Source organism: Anguilla rostrata, chromosome 18, assembly GCF_018555375.3.
Source record: "Anguilla rostrata isolate EN2019 chromosome 18, ASM1855537v3, whole genome shotgun sequence".
NCBI lineage: Eukaryota > Metazoa > Chordata > Actinopteri > Anguilliformes > Anguillidae > Anguilla > Anguilla rostrata.
Window position 1 is genome coordinate 10,851,721 of NC_057950.1, and position 18,739 is coordinate 10,870,459.

Genomic DNA, 18,739 nt, shown 5'->3' on the forward strand with positions numbered 1-18,739 from the left:
AAGGTGTTGAATGGGAGAGAGAGAAGCAACACGTCTTCTTTCACCCCTCTGTTGGAGGTTCCATTAAGGCCCTTTTGTGTTGCTGACAACAGATCTGGCGCGCGACGGTAAATCTGTTCCTCTGCGTAATGGCCTTGTCTTCCTGCAGGGAGGATTTGGCCACCAGGGGATGAAGGGAGGAGGAGGAGGGGGGGACGGGGGGTGCAGGACTGGTGTAAAAGCCAAATGCAGCTCAGACAAAGACTCCCTTTAATCAATGAGCGAGGGGGGGGGGGGGGAAGAATACGAGTGTGGACTGAGAAGACGTGTGTGGTCACAGAACTGCCTGCGTGTGTGTGTGTGTGTGTGTGTGTGTATGCGTGCATGCCTTATTTGGGGTGGGAGACAAGAACTCACTTCAGATGGGATACTTTAATCATCTCGATTGGCGGTTCATCATTCCCTCGCTCGCCCCGAAATGCAAAGCACCTGCCTGAAAGAGACAGAGAGAGAGAGAGGCTGAAATACAGTCGGGAGTAATTCTTCCAAATCTCATTCTCCTCCTACCACGCAATCATTCTCTCAGCATCACATTTAACCATTCTCTTTGTCCATCTCCATCCAATTAACCAATCACGCGTCTTCCCTGTCCCTATAATCAATCCCATCATGCACCTTCCCTGTCCTTCTACCTTTACTCAGCAGGTAGCTTGTGCTGAGGGAGAGTGAGAAAGAAACAGAGAGAGTCAGAGAAAGGGGGGAGCATTCTTCTACAGGGCCAGGCTGGTTCACGGCCTCTGTATCTTATGAGAGATTCAAAATGCCCAGCGCTTCATAGGGGAAATACGCCCTCTCGCCCTAACTTGCTTTCCTCTCCTCTACCTCTTTCTATCTTTCTTTTCTTTTCACACACCTTCCTCGCCTTGTTCCATTTCTATCCTCGCACTCCGATCCCCTTGTCTCCACGGCGCACCAGGCTGACCTCGTTAAAACACCGCTCACACAGAAAGTGCTGAACTAGTAGAAGAAAGCCAGCTCCACCGGCAGCGAAGCTGTTGTAATTTCCTCATACACGTGTCCACTTAATAGTTCGCCCCGAGAAAAATCTATTGATCCAGCGTACTAATTAGATCACCGACCTGCACCCCGGGCGGCCGTGTGCCTGAATACGAATGTGCAGACCTTCCACATCAGTTTCTTTACTTAGAGAAACGACATCAATTTAAGTGCTGGGTAGAAAACGCATGGAACGCACTGAAAAATGTGTGTGTGTGCACCGTTGGATGGAACATCGCCTAATCTCCGCCTTTCTGTGTGTGTGTGTGTGCAGCAGTCTGTCTGCGGTAAGCACCCCAGAGCCGGGACAAAGCGGCCCACTTTCCTCTGCCGCTGGGACCTCCCCTGGGGGAGGGGAGGGGCGGTGGAGAAGCAGAGACGTATGGAAGCGTCCCCCGAGCCTCTGGCCAGGAAACGCCGGGCCCGGGGGACGGCTCGGAAGAGGCTGGAAACGGCAGTACATAAAGGGTAGCTGGGGGGGGTTTGGGGAGGGGAGGGGAGGTAGCGGCGCCTCTCTGGAGCGCGCTCGTCCTGCGCAGGGGGAGATGTAAATGCGGCCCACTTAATCACCGGCTCTTTGCTGCTGTTTATGTCTGTTCTGCGCAGTCTCAGCTCCTCCCGACTGCCAGGATCCTGATTATGCCTCCGCCCGCGCTCCGCACTCCGCCCTCCGCGCTCCGCACTCAGCCTGGGTAATGACGGGGTGCACCCCAGGTCCCCACATCTGCTGTGTCTCTCCAGGGCCTTACGCATGCGCTCGCTCACACACACACGCTGAGATGCACACACACACACAAACACATACACCAAACACACGTTTGCTCAACACACACGCGCATACACACACACACACATGCGCTCGCTCAAACACACACGCAGAGATGCACACACACACGCATACACACACACACATGCAGAGACACACACACACAGAGACACACACACACACACATGCAGCCACACACACAGAGCACACACACACGCATACACACACACACACACACACACGCTTGCTCAAACACACACGCAGAGATGCACACACACACGCATACACACACACACATGCAGAGACACACACACACACGCAGAGACACACACACACACACACACACACACACACACCACACCTAAACACACACGCATGCAGAGACACACACACACACACACACACACACACACACACGCAGCTCCTCTCCCTCAGTGATTCATCTTGCTTTACGGGCTCCGCTCCATCACTGTCTGCGGTGCTCCCTGTGCGCTCTGACAGCCGCTCTGATTCGGCCAGTGAGAGCGGCTGAGCGGCTGAGTCTGGATTCCTCCTCTAATCTGTCCCACGGCCTGCGTTAGCGGTCCCAGCGCGCGGTCCTCTCTGATCGACCGCGAGCGCCGCTCCCCCTCCTCCTCCCGCCGCTCCGTTCTCTCCTTCCCTCCGCTGAGCGCAACCACATCACAGCCCGGAACCGAGGGCGCGGCCGAGCGGAGAGGAAACGGAGCCGGTCCGGCTAGAACTCCCCGTTTAACAGAGGAGCCCCCGGCCCGGGAGCACAGCACAGCTTCTACAGCTACACCGGCCCAGAGACACACAGACACACACACACACACATAGGACCAGAACACGGGAATATCAACACCGATCCACAAACACACGCATACACTCACACACACACTCGCAATGCACGCACAGACGCACAAACGCATTCATTTACACGCACACACACAAACACTCACATACACACACAGACGCACAAACACATTCACATACACGCATGCACATTCATATACACGCACACACAAACACACACATACACTCACATACACGCACAGAAGCACAAAACCATTCGTATACAGGCACACATGCACATTCATATACACGCACGCACACAAACACACACATTCATATACAAGCATGCATGCACATTCATATACACCAGTGATCTCCAAGCATGGTCCTGGAGAGCTGCAGGGCCTGCTGGTTTTCATAGTGACTCTGCACTTCATGAATCAATTAGAGCAGTAGATTACACAGTTAACTCAACTCACCGGGTGTCTTGGGAATCAATTTGGTGCTGATTTTAAGGTGAAAACAAAAACCAGCAGACCCTGTAGCTCTCCAGGACCAGGGTTGGAGACCACTGATATACACGCACACGCACCACACACACATACGTGCACAAACACCCACACACCACACACACATACACACACACACAAATGTTTACTTTCTCCTCATTCGGTGCCAAGTCTTCTCTCTCAATAGGATTCTACACACACCCACTCAGGTCATGGGTCAAAACCATGCAGCAGAACCAGGACCTCACAGGTCAGGCAAAAGTCACTGGACTGGGGGGAAGGATCCATAATTTATCATCTTTCTGCTATAATGGGGTAGTGAGGAGTAAAAATAATAAAATAACACAAACAGCTATGCGGTTTGCAGTACTTTCATTCCAGAACATCCAATGGAATGAAAGAAATGCAAAATGCAGAGAATGGAAATGGAAAAAAAAAAAATTCTCATTTCGTTCACAGTTGAAATTTTCTCTCTTTTTTGTGATTCATGTTAAGAAGCTGAAGGGTTGCATTTTGGGATTGCTGGCTCTTTGGCTCCAAGGTCTTCCCCTCTGAAGGAGCACTGACTATTCTCTGTACCTCGAGGTATGGTGTTATTGGCTGGTCATTTTCATTATCCATCAGTCTGAGGCTGAATCAAGTAAGTAAATAAATCTGGAGAGAGGAATTGTTCTCGGACACAAAAAGAATATTCTACAAAAGATGAATGCAAACACATTAATGCAAACGCAAACACTACTAATCTCTCAATAATGGTCAGGTTCCATTCAACTAGAGACCTTACAGTAACAGCAATCCCAGAGTGCACTGCTCCACTGTGTCTATAAACAATGTCCTCACCAAGTACACACACAAAAGTAAGTGCCTTTAAACTGGGAATCAAATGAGAGATATTATTAATTTACTAAATCTTTGAATTTGATTATTTGAGGGGAGATTTAAAATCGCCATCTACAGTAAGAACCAACGGAACAGTATTTTTCTTGTGGCATAAAAAAACTGCTACTGGTAAGGAAAATTTAATTAGAAAAAAAAAAAGTAGGTGAAAAATTGACGTTTTGGTCCAAGCGGGTTTTCCACAGGATCTAGCTGTGAGACGTGTCAAAGCTTTAATTGGTGAAAAAATTCTTCAGAATATGTCTAAACTATTTTAGTACAAAGCTCCGCTGGCACTTAACCACTTTGTATTAAAATAGTTTTGACATATTTTGAAGCATTCTTTCACCAATTAAAGCTATGACACGTCTCACTGCTAGATCCTGAGGAAGAGTCGCTTGGGCCAAAACGTCAATGTTTTGATGACTATAATTACATAGGAGCATCTCTTCAGCGAATGTGAGCGGACTAGGTTTTTTCCTATGTCTCAGAGCAAGGACGTGACTGAGAACTCAGGGCTGTCAGAGAGTCTTTATTCCATCAAATTCCACTCAACAGAGCCCTCCTGACAGAAAATCTGCCACAGCGAGCTTTTGTGTGTCGCGCGACAGAGAAGCCACGCAAGGCTAGAACAGGACGCAACAGGAAATGGCAGTGAAATCGGTAAGCGCACACAGAGCTAATGCCCTGAAGGAAACCAAAGCCCGCCGTTCAGGAAGTAATCTACCCGACCATGTCGCACCTCAGAGACGAGAGAACACAGACAAACACTCTCTGAGGTGTAACCGATAGAGAGATCTCACAGACGCACTGTTAAAGATCAAGGAGACACACTGTATGAGAGACGTGATGGTTTTCAAGCTCTTTTTCAAAGTAGACAAGGAGGGTGGTGAGAGAAATCGGTGGTACCTGCTCTTTGGTTACTGTATGTGGGTGTGTGCGTTTGTGTGTGTGTGTGTGTGTGTGCGTTTGTGTGTGTGTGTAGGCACGCGTGTATGTGGACTTTACAGACCAGATGTAGTGATTCATAGAGGAAAGACTCCCTTCAGCAGCTGTACTGAGTAATGAGTGCCCATGCAGGAGTGCCAGTCTCACCTGTGGGCAGGTCAACGTGCTGGAGCTCGTTCCTCACCAGGCCCAGGTTGTTGGGGGCGGACGTGGCGAAGGACAGGAAACTGGTGAGACTGATCCATTCGATACCCCTGTGAGAAACGCAATTACACAGCACACTTCTGAATAAATGCTGTAAGGGCTAGGATTATACTGAGCATTAACAATGACATCAACAAAGACGCACGCACACACACACTATACACACACACACACACAAATTCAGCTCCAGTCTCTATTACAGAGATGGAATAGATCAATCGCACAATGATTGCTTCTATGCCAGGCTCAATAGGCCACAATCAGACGGGACAGGTCCCCGGGAGACCAAGGTCTGGATCAGAACAATTTTTAGCTCAGCGAGATGATTAAAACAGGTGAGTTGGAACCAGCCTGTAATCACCTATAACCCATCCACATAAAAGTACTGTTCAGCAAAGCGTCCGTCAGCTCAACACCACCGTAATTCAGCAGGCTGTCAATCAGCTGGACGATTTTCTCAGTCCACCACGCACAGATCGGAATACGAATCGCAGGTTAGCCTGTCCCTGCTAACAACCTGTTCTCAGCGCTTTTTGATTCGAACAGACAACCAAAATATATACTCTGGGACAGGGGATATCTGCCAGGGTTGAGTCTGGATAATAATACACATTAGAAATAGACAAATAGACATTATTTAAACTTGAAATATTCTTATTTTAAGTTTAATCTTATTTTGAATGGATTTTTATTGATTTCTGTCGTTGTAAGTGACACACAGTTTTATTTATTTGGTTGTTTATTTCATTCTTTTGGAATGGTGATTTATAAGCAGGGCTCCTTTGAAAAAGAGACCTGTCTCAGAGGGACCCCCCTAATAAATTAGGGTAGTAAATTAACAAGCTGAAAAACTCTGGCCTGTGAATCACAAGCACGGTTCAAGGTTTAGAGTGGTAACTGAGGTGGACTTGGGAGTATTAATGACAGGGAATTAAATCTGCCTACATTTCTAATCGCCACACCAACATCCTTTACAATTTGACCAAAACATTTAAACTAATTCCTAATTAAATAAAGAAAAACTCTGAATAAGAACTCTACCACAGGCTGTTCCAGAAACGTTCTAGGAGAGTGTTTCCATAATGAATATCCACCGTTAAAACCCATCAAACCAATCACGGTCTGCCTGTGGGAAGCACACGCATGTTAACTGACAGCTTTGCACAAAGATGAAACATTCCCTGGTGTGGATGCCAGTTTCTTTATGAAGTTACAGTTACATTAGCATATATAGTAGCATACTATAGTGCGGTATAGTTATAATCCACGGGGCAAACGGCCCATAATCCTTGGATCCTTGAGCCAAAACACAAATGAAAGGATAAATTCATGGTGACTTCACAGAAAAATGAAAGGATGAAGGCACAATGACTTCATAAAGAGAATAAATCAATGAATATCTGGAAACTTCCAGGATATGACAAAGAAAATAAGGTCTTCACAGAGAAAGAAAGGGTGACTGCATTGTGACTTCACAGAGAAATTAAAGGCCATTGTGATTTCACAGAAAAAATAATTGATGATTGCATAACGACTTTGCAGAGGAATGAGAGGGTGACTCCATTTGCTTTTGCAAAAAAAAAAAATTCTAAGGATGAAGCCAGGTAATGGAAAGGGTGATGTAATGGTGACTACAGATAAAATAAATATATATCTGACTTTGAGATAATTATTAGCATATTGAGCGAAACATTTGGACGATCACACACAACCGGTGAAATTATTTTCTCACTACCGAGCTTTAATTACCTAGATGTTCCAGAGAGTAACAGTCTAATTAAGGAGACTGGCCCTCGGAGGACAAGGGACGGCCAGTTGCTTTGTTTCAAACCAATTTCTAAATGACTAAATCGATTAAATCTCTTGCCTAATGAATCAAAGTGAAACCGCTCTAGCCACCTTCAGAAAGTAGAGATTAATGTTGCTGGATCCCCTCTGAGCCCTTTGGGGTCCAGGGCTCGAAACCCCCTAAACAGGGCCCTGCAGGTGTTCTGACCCTTCAGCCTGACTAATTTTATCAGCGCAAACATCGAACCAATGTACGTCAGGCTGGTTTCCCACACACAGATCTGCCTGGAGCAGCGTGGAGTCTTCAGGTCAGAGTTCAGGTCCCCAGGAGGCTGTAGGTTCAATTCCTGTCAGGGATCCTACAGCTGTACATATGAGTAAAGTACTCAACCCAAATTACTTTGGTAGATTTATCTATTTTCCATTTCCATTATTCTTTCTAAAAACCCACAACAGGCATATTTCAATGGAACATAAAATATCAATATATTCACAAAAAAAATGTAGGTGAACTCATTTGGTAAATTACTCTAGAAGACCTCATTGTAACTGAACTGCTGAAGACTGACCAAACTCTAATCAACATTTCACCTTACATCCCTACATTATTTCGTGTCACAGTGGAAAATTAGCATCACCAAAGCGAACAGGTAGTAAAATATGCACCGCGACAAGATTATTTGTTGAAGGCCGCAAATAGTCCGAGGGTTCCTGATAGGGGTTAACCTCCCGCTGGGAAATATTCATCGGGCTCCACATAAATCCTGAAGTAATCAGCTCCTTCACCTTCAGAAAGGCACGCGACCTAAAGAATGACTGTAAGGACAGCCGCCCCCCCGCCCCCCCCAAACCCCCCACCACCCAAGCTCACACAGAACAGAGGGCAGCGTGTGACAAGGACCTCTTGTAATAGCTTTTTTTTTAAAGCCGGCCCGTCTTCACCTTGCAAGTGATCCCTGTTATCTGTGCACTCACACTGCCACACGACTGAACTGCTGCACGGCTGGCCTGCCAGGTAGCAACAGCAGCAGGGGGCTATGAATTCGGGGACTGCTCCACCAGAGCACACGGTAAAAATTTACTGAAGGAAATAAATAAATAAATGGTTTTATTGAACGGGTGTAACTCTATACTTATAAAGTCTTTTGACTGCAGTCATCAGGGTCAGAAGTGCTGTGACCCAATGGTGCGACACAAACAGGTTTATGCGCAAAATAGCCTCATATCTTACTTTAACAGGGATTAACAGGAAATAACACACACTCACTGACACACAGACACACACATATTCATCCGACCCAGTGAAGGAGTGGGAATGAGATGCTCACAGACTACAGTTCAGGTGCAGCGCATCAGCCAAACAGACCTGTAGTGAAGTCCTAAACCTGCGGGAGTGTGACCTGGCAGAGGAGAGGTCGGAGGCTCACCTGACTTCGCAGGAGTGGACGCTCAGCTCCTTGTGCAGGAGGCCGCCGGTCAGGTTGTAGACGAGGACAGACCCGGTGCTCGTACCTGAGGAGGAACAAGGCCCGCTCCATTATGGCACTGTTTACTGTCACCTCAGGAGCTCATGGGAGCTTCAGGACAATTTATCTTATTTATTTAACACAAGATACATGCAGTCTTCAATTGTCCCATCACAAGCCCCCCCCCCTCCCCCGCCTCGGCCACGGCTGGTGTCACTAAACCATCTCTAAGACATGAAAAATACCGCACGCTACAAGGGTGCGGCAGTAAAGACACCACTAAAACAGACATGGCACAAAGGAACACATCAGCAGAGGGAAGAAGAATCGAGGGAAACAGAAAGGCACAAAACCTGACTGCCATGTGGGAACAGGAACGCTCAGAACCATCCTGATCTTCTAAGTCTGTTATCTTTTTATTTCTTCACCAAGACTTTACTTAGCTGAGCTCAGGGATATCAGAAACTGTAGATTCCAATTCCAATCCCTGAAAAGATTTGATTAATTCTGAAGAGATTCTCTAAAACCTCTGCCTCTTTGTCCTGTTGGTAAAGCATAGGCTAAAAGAATATGCTCTGATCCCTTGCAGTGCATGTAACATACACAGGCTCAGTGTCTCCAGTGAGTTGTGTGTACTGAATGAATAGGAGCCACACTGCAGCCATGACATTTAACTCAATCTCTTCTGTCCTTTCTCCCAGTTCAATTCAATAAAAGTGACTTTACCCACAGGAAAACGCTGCCCCAATCTGAGCAAGCCCACACCTCATTCTCCTTAAGGGGCACAGTGCTGTTTATGTAAGCCAGCGGTCATCCCTGTAGTTCTGATAGGTACGTACCCCATTGTCTGCTTCTTTCCCAAGAGCAATTTTTTCAGTGTCTTACAAATGAAATGAATTTTCTATGAAAATACACACATTCACAGAGGTACACATCTGTCTCGCCCCCTCCCGCACACGTGCACACACACACACAAAATCACACACACACACACACAGACTCTTCCCAAAGCATTGGCACTGGCCCAAGGCCCTCTCCTTCATATCGTATGATCATGTTATCATTCTGCTTGGAGAGCCATCATGCCCTCGTCAGCAGCCCTCTGCCAAACTGCGCTCCCTTCCAGCCTCTCTGTCCTGGTCCGGGCACCTCCAGGACAGACAGGATCTGGCCCTGGTCCAACAGAGACTTCACAAGCGTTCCTCCGGCCTTGCCCTGGGCCCTGCTGTCCGCTGCTTCCTCACTGAGGTGATAAGTGGCCTTGCACTCTCCCTAAGCAGCTTACTGCAGGATATTTTACACTGCAGATACTCATCTCCCCGTACATATTCCTATGCACTGTACTCAGTGAGTCTTGTGTTAATGAGGAGACACTAAATTGAACGATTTCCTTTTTCATGTCTTCTTTCTCTTTTGAAAAGATTTTTTCATGCGTGTTTGTTCTCTTCAGTGTGTCAGTTTCATCTTCAGCATTTCCCTTTCATTTTTAAATTACTTTTTAAGAGTTATCTATCTGTAACCGTCACTGCACTGCACAGAATGGGGCGGGAATCCATTAAGCATTCCACACTTAACTACAGTACACGAAGGTCACTGCTCATTAACCACCAGGGGGCGTGTTTTTAAAGAGGTGCCACATGAAATCACAGCTTTAAACCATCTGGAGGTGAATGCAAGCCCATGTATTATGCAGGTCATTTGTAATACATGTCAGGACAATCAGGAGAAAAGTGTTTTATTAAAGAGCACATGACACATATGCACTACTGACCTGGCAGAATTAAATGAGATTTAACGTAAAAATTAGTAGTCTTGCTGACAGTTTCACATCTCATCCATCTCGGTCAGCATGTCGTTCCATACAGGGGTTTTAAATCAGCAAAAAAGAAGAAAAAAAAACAGCAACCTATCAATTTGCTTTTTTAAGGGAGGAATGAATGAATAAATTACAATATATCATTGTGAATGTAATCTTTTCACTCTGACATTTACAAATCGCCCCGGAACACTCAAAAAAACACAGCATTCACGGAAAAAATATGCTGATAAGTCCACCCAATGCATTAATATACAAGCACTGGAAAATACATTGAATATAAACTAAAATTGATTGCAGCCAAGCTAAAATAGTGCTGGAGAGAATGTGTTCATAGTTGAGTCTTGCTTTCATTCAATCAAACCATAAATATGTATTGCGCATGGCAGCACTTAACAACAGGCTGTCACACAGCACTACACAATGGACGTTTTCCACAGGAAGTAGCCTACAGTTAAAGGACAAGAAGCACATCTGAGCCAATGAGGGAACAACTGGAGAATATTTCCCTGAACCCTCGAAATGTTATCAAACTAAACTCCTGAAAGATGGATGTAGAAGAGATTTGTACATTGAACAGGAACAGAATAGGATATAAGTCCTTATCTAAACTAAAGACATAGACTGGCAGAATGAAGGGAGACCCATACTGTGTAAGGGCCAGGTCTACATGCCATTCACAAGAATGCTGAAATTGATCACACAACCACAGTGTAGGGGAAGTGTCTAGCTCAGAGCTCATTCCTCATGAGTCTAGGACAGTGGTAATAGGACAGTTTCAAAAGTGCAATACGCTTAATCAGTTTTTATGATAATAATTAATGTATGTACGCCTATCCTTTCAAATGTAGACATGTCTGCATGTAGAACATCTGCACGCTAGTCCCGTTCCTCCTTACGCAGACAGACTTCACAGCATGTTCTGTGTGATATGATCAGGCTCCTGCAGGCACAGCCTGGGTAGTAAATCCAGAGATAGGGTGAAATTCAATCTGTTGTTCGCATAAACTTTGTGTGGTTTACTTTTTCTTTTTTTTTTTTTTTAAGGAAACCTTTTTAAAGTCGCACACCATAAATCTGGACTGCACATGAATTCTAACAAGCGGCCACTTACAGCACCCAATCTCCGACATTACAGCCAATAAATTGCCCGGGAGGCTGAATGAAAACGGTTCCTAAAAATACAGTTTGTTCTGCGGATGCAGGCCGCGCACGGCTGCGTTCAGAGCCCGAGAGCCCCGAGTCTGTTCCTCAACTCCTCTCACCTCCGGCGTTCCGCCTCCTCCGAGGAACCGTCAGGGCTGTCTTCTCTCACCCACATCCTCGGGTTTGAATACGTTCTGGGTTCTCGGTTGCCACGGTGATTGTGATTAATGAGCGACAGTTTTATTACCTCAACCTCTGAGAACCTGCACGCAGTCGCCCTAAATGTTTGCTCGGGAGCTGCAGCTGATGAACCCTTCGAGCAAAAAAGCTCACGCCGTCTGTGAAGATCTTGACGCAAGATGCGGGGAGCAGATTTTTTCCAAGTGCAGCAAGAAGGCAGCCACCGTTCACAAAGCCACCGCTCACGTGAAGCCAATGCCACCAACTCAGAGAAAGTAGAGGCCGAGTTTAAGATCGGTCCTTAGATGATGACATACGCTGATTATCATATGCCGCCACTATTCATTGTATTACCTTTCCTTGTATGAAGCTCAAATTAGACTCTCTATTTATAGACAATAAAAGCAACGTAGAAGGAACTGATAAATGAGAGGAGGAACAAGTTTAGTTCAGTTTAGTTCAGTCTGCAAAGCAGCTACAGCTAGCCGGTGTATGCAGAGGCCGGCTCAGCCTCTCCCTTCCACACTGTGCCCTCCCTTCCTCAGGAGGAGAGGTACTGGGGCAAAGTCATAAAACTGATTCTACTTAAAGTCTTCATTTAAGACCATGATTAATTAATGAGTTGAATTAATTATTTGTGTAAGTAAATATCGTATAGCTACTCTAATTTTTAATGTAGGTATTCCCCACTGCTTATCATGCCCCTGTACATTTATAAATACTTCAGCATGTCTACGGTAGCAAGTAATCTAACTGAATTTAACACGCGTCGCTTGTAAACACCGCTGTTGATCATCATCGGTGCTTAATTAGTGGTAATTGCTTTATCAACTTAGATTATTGAGGTGGTGCAAATGGGATAATTGTGTGAGAGGGGGCCTGACAAAGATGCTATCGTGACCTCGTGCTGGCGGAGTACTGAAGTACAATGTGGGGGAGACAAACTGGTGGCCCTAATAATGTTACAGTGGTAATCGATTAGCTAGCTGTTATATAACAATGAAAGAGCTCAACAGCCAAAGCTGGGACAGCTAGCTACCTGGCTAATGCTAGTGACAGCTAGCAGATCAACTAAAGGACAGAGAGGGAAGTGCTAGGCTAGTGCCTTTCTATTCCCATGCAGCCATCTCAGAATTGCGCAAACGTACTAGTTTGATCCTTTGTCTACGTTAAATTGACAAGTTGAATAACAGCCTAAGATTGGAGCAGCAATAAGCTCTTATGTCGAAGTGAACTGCAGCGCTCTGCTTCACTAATTTGGAAGCTTGGTGTTTCACTAAGTAGCCAGAAGGGATCGATGAGGCATTAAGGAAAATCCAACAAGAAATAGAGAGAGCCATGTCTAAGGTAATAAAAAAAAAAAACAATGGAGCAGGATTTACAAACAGTTGAACCCATACTTGTGAATTCAGGCTTGTGAATTGCAGTTTCATTATTATAAGAACGGCTTTGTCTGGCATCTGTTTCAGGCTCTAGTCTGCTCACCTGAGCTGATTCTGAAAAATATTCCAGTAACCTCAAAGGAAACCAAAGTCACAAGATGAGCCAGAACTCCAGGCAGCCCAGTTTTCAGACAGAATTCTACTCATTTAAATTTACAGGCATTTAGCAGATACCTTTATCCAGAGCGATGTACACAGCTTACATTATATCCATATATACAGCTGGATATACACTGAAACAATTCAGGTTGCGGAACTTGCTCAAGGGTACAATGACTGTGTACTACCTGGGAGTCAAACCAGGAACCTTTCGGTTACAAGCCCAGCGCTCTAACCACTAAACCACACCGCCACTGAGAGAAGTCGCACAGTTAAAATGCTGAGGGAGTGCTGCATTTGTGCACTGGCAGTATAGAGCAAATAAAGACATAGTCTCCCTTCAGCAGTGTCAGTTCAACCAAAGAGCACTGTGTTCACAAACTTCTTTAAGATGTCCTCAAGCGGAGGCTCAAAACTAATGAACTCCACCCGAATGACATTTCAGAGATAATTCTGACATTAATGACCGTGTCACTCTGCATGAGACAAGTGTTGTTGCTGATACTGATCGCCCGCTACACTGCTGCATTGTTAAACTGCCATCTGGACGAATGTGAGGCCGCAGTGAAAAAGCTTTCTACCAACAACCATAAATTACTTAAGTGACAAGCATGCTGTGTGTGCGCGCGTGCGAGTGTGTGAGTGTGTGTGCCTCAGCGTGTGTGTGAGTGTGTCTGTGTGTCAATGCGTGTGTGTGCCTCTGTGTGTCTCTGTGTGTGTGTGTGTGTCTGTCTGTGTGTCAATGCGTGTGTGTGTGAATGTGTGTGTGTGGATGTGTGCGTGTGTGAATGCGTGTGTGTCTGCGTGTCACTGCGTGTGTGTGCCTCTGTGTGTCTCTGCGTGTGTGTGACTGTGTCTGTGTGTCTCTGCGTGTGTGTGACTGTGTCTGTGTGTCTCTGCGTGTGTGTGACTGTGTCTGTGTGTCTCTGCGTGTGTGTGTGTGTGCGAGTGTGCGGATGTGTGTGTGTGTGAATGTGTGTGTCACTGCGTGTGTGTGTGTGTGCCTCTGTATGTCTCTGCGAGTGTGAGTGTGTGTGCCTCTGTGTGTCTCTGCGTGTGTGTGACTGTGTCTGTGTGTCTCTGCGTGTGTGAGTGTGTGCGCGTGTGCCCCTGTAGTTTTCAGTGAAATGAAAATATTTGCGCGTACAGAACTGAGAATGCAATCAGACGAAGACCGAACTGTATGTCATTGTTTTGGGCATGCCGGATGATATAAACTGGATCTATAAGATGTAAGATAGGAATCCGCTGAATGGATATTTCCTACAGTAATCCCGCACAAAAGCCCAGCTGCACCCATTTCTCTTTTATTCTTTCAAGGGCTTCAACAGAATCCTAGGAAATAGGATTTCAGACTTTACTGATTTTTATATCTTAAATATTTCCATTAGTAAAATCTGAAATCCATTTTCTGGAGTCCCACAGAAGGCCTTTGAAGGGTGAAACAGGAACAGGTACAGCTGGACCTTAGCGCTGGATTAGCGTAGCAAAAATATTCAGTCAAAGGATCTTTATCTGACATCGTACTGTATAAGTCCACACTTTATATCGTCCAGAAATCAGAGCCTGAGTTCAGGAATGTTTACCAAAGGAAAAGGCTTCATTCTGACTTTATCTCACTCCGGGGGGAAGGTTATCGCTTATCAAGGACTGCATTTCACATCTTCTCTGAAAGACACTCACTTGAGTAAACTGCCCTGATTAGGAGACCCAAACATTTGCACAAGCTGCACAATATTACCCTGCAATCTGACTTTTCTGTATCTTAATGCATTATGATTCAGTGTTAGTTTGACCATGAAAATGAATGAATGAATGAATGAACAAATAAATAAATAAATAAATAAAGCAGGATAATCTAAGTAACAAAAAGTGGGTGTGGGAATAAAGACGACAGTGCACTCCCAGGGATTCCAGAATCTTCTACTGACTTCTACAGCTGCTGCAACGCGACAGAGCGCTATTCCAGTTAGCAAATTTACTAGACCCTCCCCATTCCAGGTTAGGGATATGACACTAAATGTACACTAAATGTACACTACATGCACTCACATTCACACAACGCAGGCCTTTAATTCCACCACGAGCATCCAGGGACCCACAGACCAGACAAGGCGCAGTACTCACCCACGGCCAGCAGGGGCTGATAGTGGTTGATGTTCTTGGTGGTCAGCGGGGGGCACATGCGCAGGGCGAAGGGGGGCAGGGGTAACCCCGAGAGGAGTCCCGTCAGGAGGAACTTCAGCTGCACCTCCTGCTGCGCCGGAAGGGAAGGGGGTTCGCTTCCAGAAACCAAACTCTGACCTTTCGGAGAAAGGTGAACAGAAGAGAGAGACTCATTCAAACTGTGAAGTTAAAAACATAGAGGATGATGGGAAAACTCCATCTCCTGAAGCAGGACTGCACACCCCTTTGGTGACCATCTGATTCCGGGCTAAGGAACCCTCACGCGTTAGACGGGGGGAAAAGGCGGTCCGGTTCAATGCAGTAAATCGTGTGGCCTCTCACAACGATGATACGGAACCTGCAAGTTTATGACGGCGTAATTTCACTGAAGAAACGCTTCAGCGCCACGTGCGATTTAACAGGCGTGATTACTCTCCATTTATCACAATCTGCGGCCCGCCTTCAAGCTGTCGCCCCCACAGGTCGAGAACAGCCCGCCCCGGTTCATTTCCCTTCTGCCTGTCACCGGGCTGGTAATAAAGTCAGAGGGCTCCATTTTCTCCCGATGTAAAGCTATTTCATTCTGCCGCCAATTAAAAGGCACTTAATAACCCACAACAGGTGTGGCCACGGCAGCGGACCGGGAAACGAGGCCAACGTTCCCCCACGCCGGCAATTTGAGACACGCCATTAGACACAGAACGCGGCGGTGCTGATGGCAGACCCTGCCACGGAATAATACTCATTCACACAAATCCATTTACTTATTTAGTCATTCATTTAAACAAAGGGATTGTACTTCGCACATCATAGGAAACAGAGAACTGGTTAAACAAGGAATAATGGGAGAATTCAGGGGAAAGGCACACTGGGAGCCAGTTATATTACTGTTGCTACACACCGTCTGGGTCTGCTCATTATTGGTTACCAGCCCCAGAATGATTGGTCTTTTCTGGATCTCACAGTAATCTGTCATTTTTAATACATATTTGAGGCCTTTTTTTGGCGGTTATGAAATCCTCTTCAGAACTGATCGTAGATAGGTTGACTTTATAACGTAGCATGTGCCTTAGCACTTGCAATAGGAAGTGACCGGGCGAACACAGGAAGTGAGAGAAGAGATTAAAAAAAAGGAAGTAGGAAGAACAGTAGAGTCCACCTCACCGATAACACTAAGCCCTGGAGCGCAAATCACAGGTTATTACACACCGCCCCTCTCTCCCAGCACCAGAGCTGAACGCATCGATCCCTTCCTTAACGCAGAGGCTACGCCGTGTTCAGACGGCAGGCCTCCGGCAGCACCGGGGCGAGGCCCGTTTGACTGCAGCCCGCTGCCAAACAGAGCAGCGGGAAAGCCCCGCTACCGCTACCGCTATCGCTCGCGCCGCGCGTCTCCGCCGCTAACAAGACCCTGACCGGCCCTGAGCCACAGACAGCAGATTAAGCGCTGCTGAGGGGCTGAGGGACCGCGCCCAGCACAGCACCGCTAACAGGGAGACACAGCCAGCGAGGAGCGACAGCTACACGGAGAGAGAGAGGGAGAGAGAGAGGGAGAGAGAGAGAGGGGGGGGGGAGAAGAGAGGGGGGAGTGGTAGGGGAGAGAGAGAGAGGAGAGAGAGAGAGAGGGGGAGAGAGGGGGAGAGTGTGTGTGTGAGAGAGAGGGAGAGAGAGGGAGTGTGTATGTGTGTGTGTGAGAGAGAGAGAGAGAAAGGGAGAGAGTGTGTGTGAGTGTGTGTGAGAGGGAGAGAGAGAGAAAAAGAGAAAGAGAGAGAGAGAGGATAAAGAGGAGAGAGTGTGTGTGTAGTGTGTGGAGGAGAGAGAGAGAAAAGAAGAGAGGAGAGAAAAGGGAGAGAGAGTGTGTGTGTTGGTGTAGGGAGAAGAGAGAAGAGAGAGAGAGATAAAGGGAGAGAGTGTGTGTGTGTTGGGGGTGTGAGAGGGAGAGAGAGAGAAAAATAGAAAGAGAGAGAGAGATAAAGGGAGAGAGTGTGTGTGTGAGAGAGAGGGAGAGAGAGAGAGAGTGTGCGTGGGAGAGAGAGAAAAAGAGAAAGAGAGAGAGATAAAGGGAGAGAGTGTGTGTGTGGGGAGGGAGGGAGAGAGAGAGAGAGAGAGGAAAGAGGAAGTGAGCGATAAAGTGCGAGAGAGGTCGATCATGGGGTTGAGGAGAGAGATCCAGGACTAGAGGATTGAGCAAAGAGCTCCCGAGAAGGACCGTTGGTGTGAGGGAGAGAGATCAGGACTTGGTTGACCAAAGGAGCAGCCACGAAAGCCTGGGGAGTAGAGAGGAGACAGCCCAGAACTGAGAGACAGGGAGGGAGGGAGAGGGAGAGGGGGGAGAGAGGGAGAGAGGGAGGGAGAGGGGGAGAGACAGAGAGAGAAATTCTAATTTATTCAAATTAGAAACCAAATTAGAAACCATTAGCAACCAAGGCTTTTCCCCCCATGGATCTTTTGACAGAAATAATTATTGAAAAATTATCCTCTCGCCTCATGAAAAATATCTAAAAAATACAAAAAAATAAATAAATAAATAACTGTTTGTGGATACATGCATACGTATTGGTGTGTGTGTGGTTAGTACGGATGGGTAGTGTGTGAGTGTGTGTGTCGTTAGTACGGATGGGTAGTGTGTGAGTGTGTGTGTCGTTAGTACGGATGGGTAGTGTGTGAGTGTGTGTGTCGTTAGTACGGATGGGTAGTGTGTGAGTGTGTGTGTCGTTAGTACGGACGGGTAGTGTGTGAGTGTGTGTGTCTTTAGTACGGATGGGTAGTGTGAGAGTGTGTGCGTTTCCATGTGTGTACCTGGGATTGACGGTGGGCTTGATAACATGGGCCTTGAGCTCCCACAGCATGACCCTGCCGTCGCTGACCACCAGGGCGGCGCTGTTCTCATTGACGGGGCAGACGACCACGCGGTACGGGCGCACGGTCTTGGTGACGCGGATGGCGTCGCACTGCGAGCGCAGGTCGTACACCAGCTCCTGCGCGCTCTGCTCCGGATCTGAGGCAGGAAGGAGGTTTCAGACGCCATTAGCCGCCATTCACAGAGCAGAGCAGGGAGACGAGCACACTCAACAGAGGCTGACGATTACACAGGCAAAGACAGAGAGGGGAGAAAAGAGGCGAGCGGAGAGACTATCAGACAAACAGACGGACGCAGAAATGCACTGCCGCAGGCTGAGAGGCGTGCTGGCGACGGACAGGAGGAAGGACGGACGGACGAACGGACGGAGGGGGAGGGAGAGAAGCGGAAGGACTCCTGCCTGATTCGTCGGCGGAGGCGGAGGCGGAGCGGCACAGCCGCAGGGTGACGCAGCCGTTCTCATGGAGACAGAACAGAGCATCCCTCTGAGCGCACGGGACCACCTGACAAACAGAGACCACAGCGAGAGGGTGTGTGTGAGTGGAGATCGTGTGCACGTGAACGTGTGCGGGTGTGTGCGGGTATGTGTGTGTGTGTGGGCGCCTCTATGTGCCTGTGTGCTTGTGAGCAGATGGGTGTGTGT

The 18,739-nt window shown here is 47.1% G+C and overlaps 1 protein-coding gene across 1 annotated transcript in view; it reads right to left on the minus strand.

The window, feature by feature from the left end:
* Positions 1–18,739, minus strand: part of wdr11 (WD repeat domain 11) — a 54,882-nt gene that overhangs the window by 25,067 nt on the left and 11,076 nt on the right. Inside the window, 8 exon segments of the mRNA XM_064318146.1 lie at positions 397–472; positions 5,077–5,183; positions 8,349–8,433; positions 15,198–15,415; positions 16,653–16,722; positions 17,483–17,532; positions 18,036–18,234; positions 18,497–18,599. Coding sequence (XP_064174216.1) covers positions 397–472; positions 5,077–5,183; positions 8,349–8,433; positions 15,198–15,415; positions 16,653–16,722; positions 17,483–17,532; positions 18,036–18,234; positions 18,497–18,599 — 908 coding nt within the window.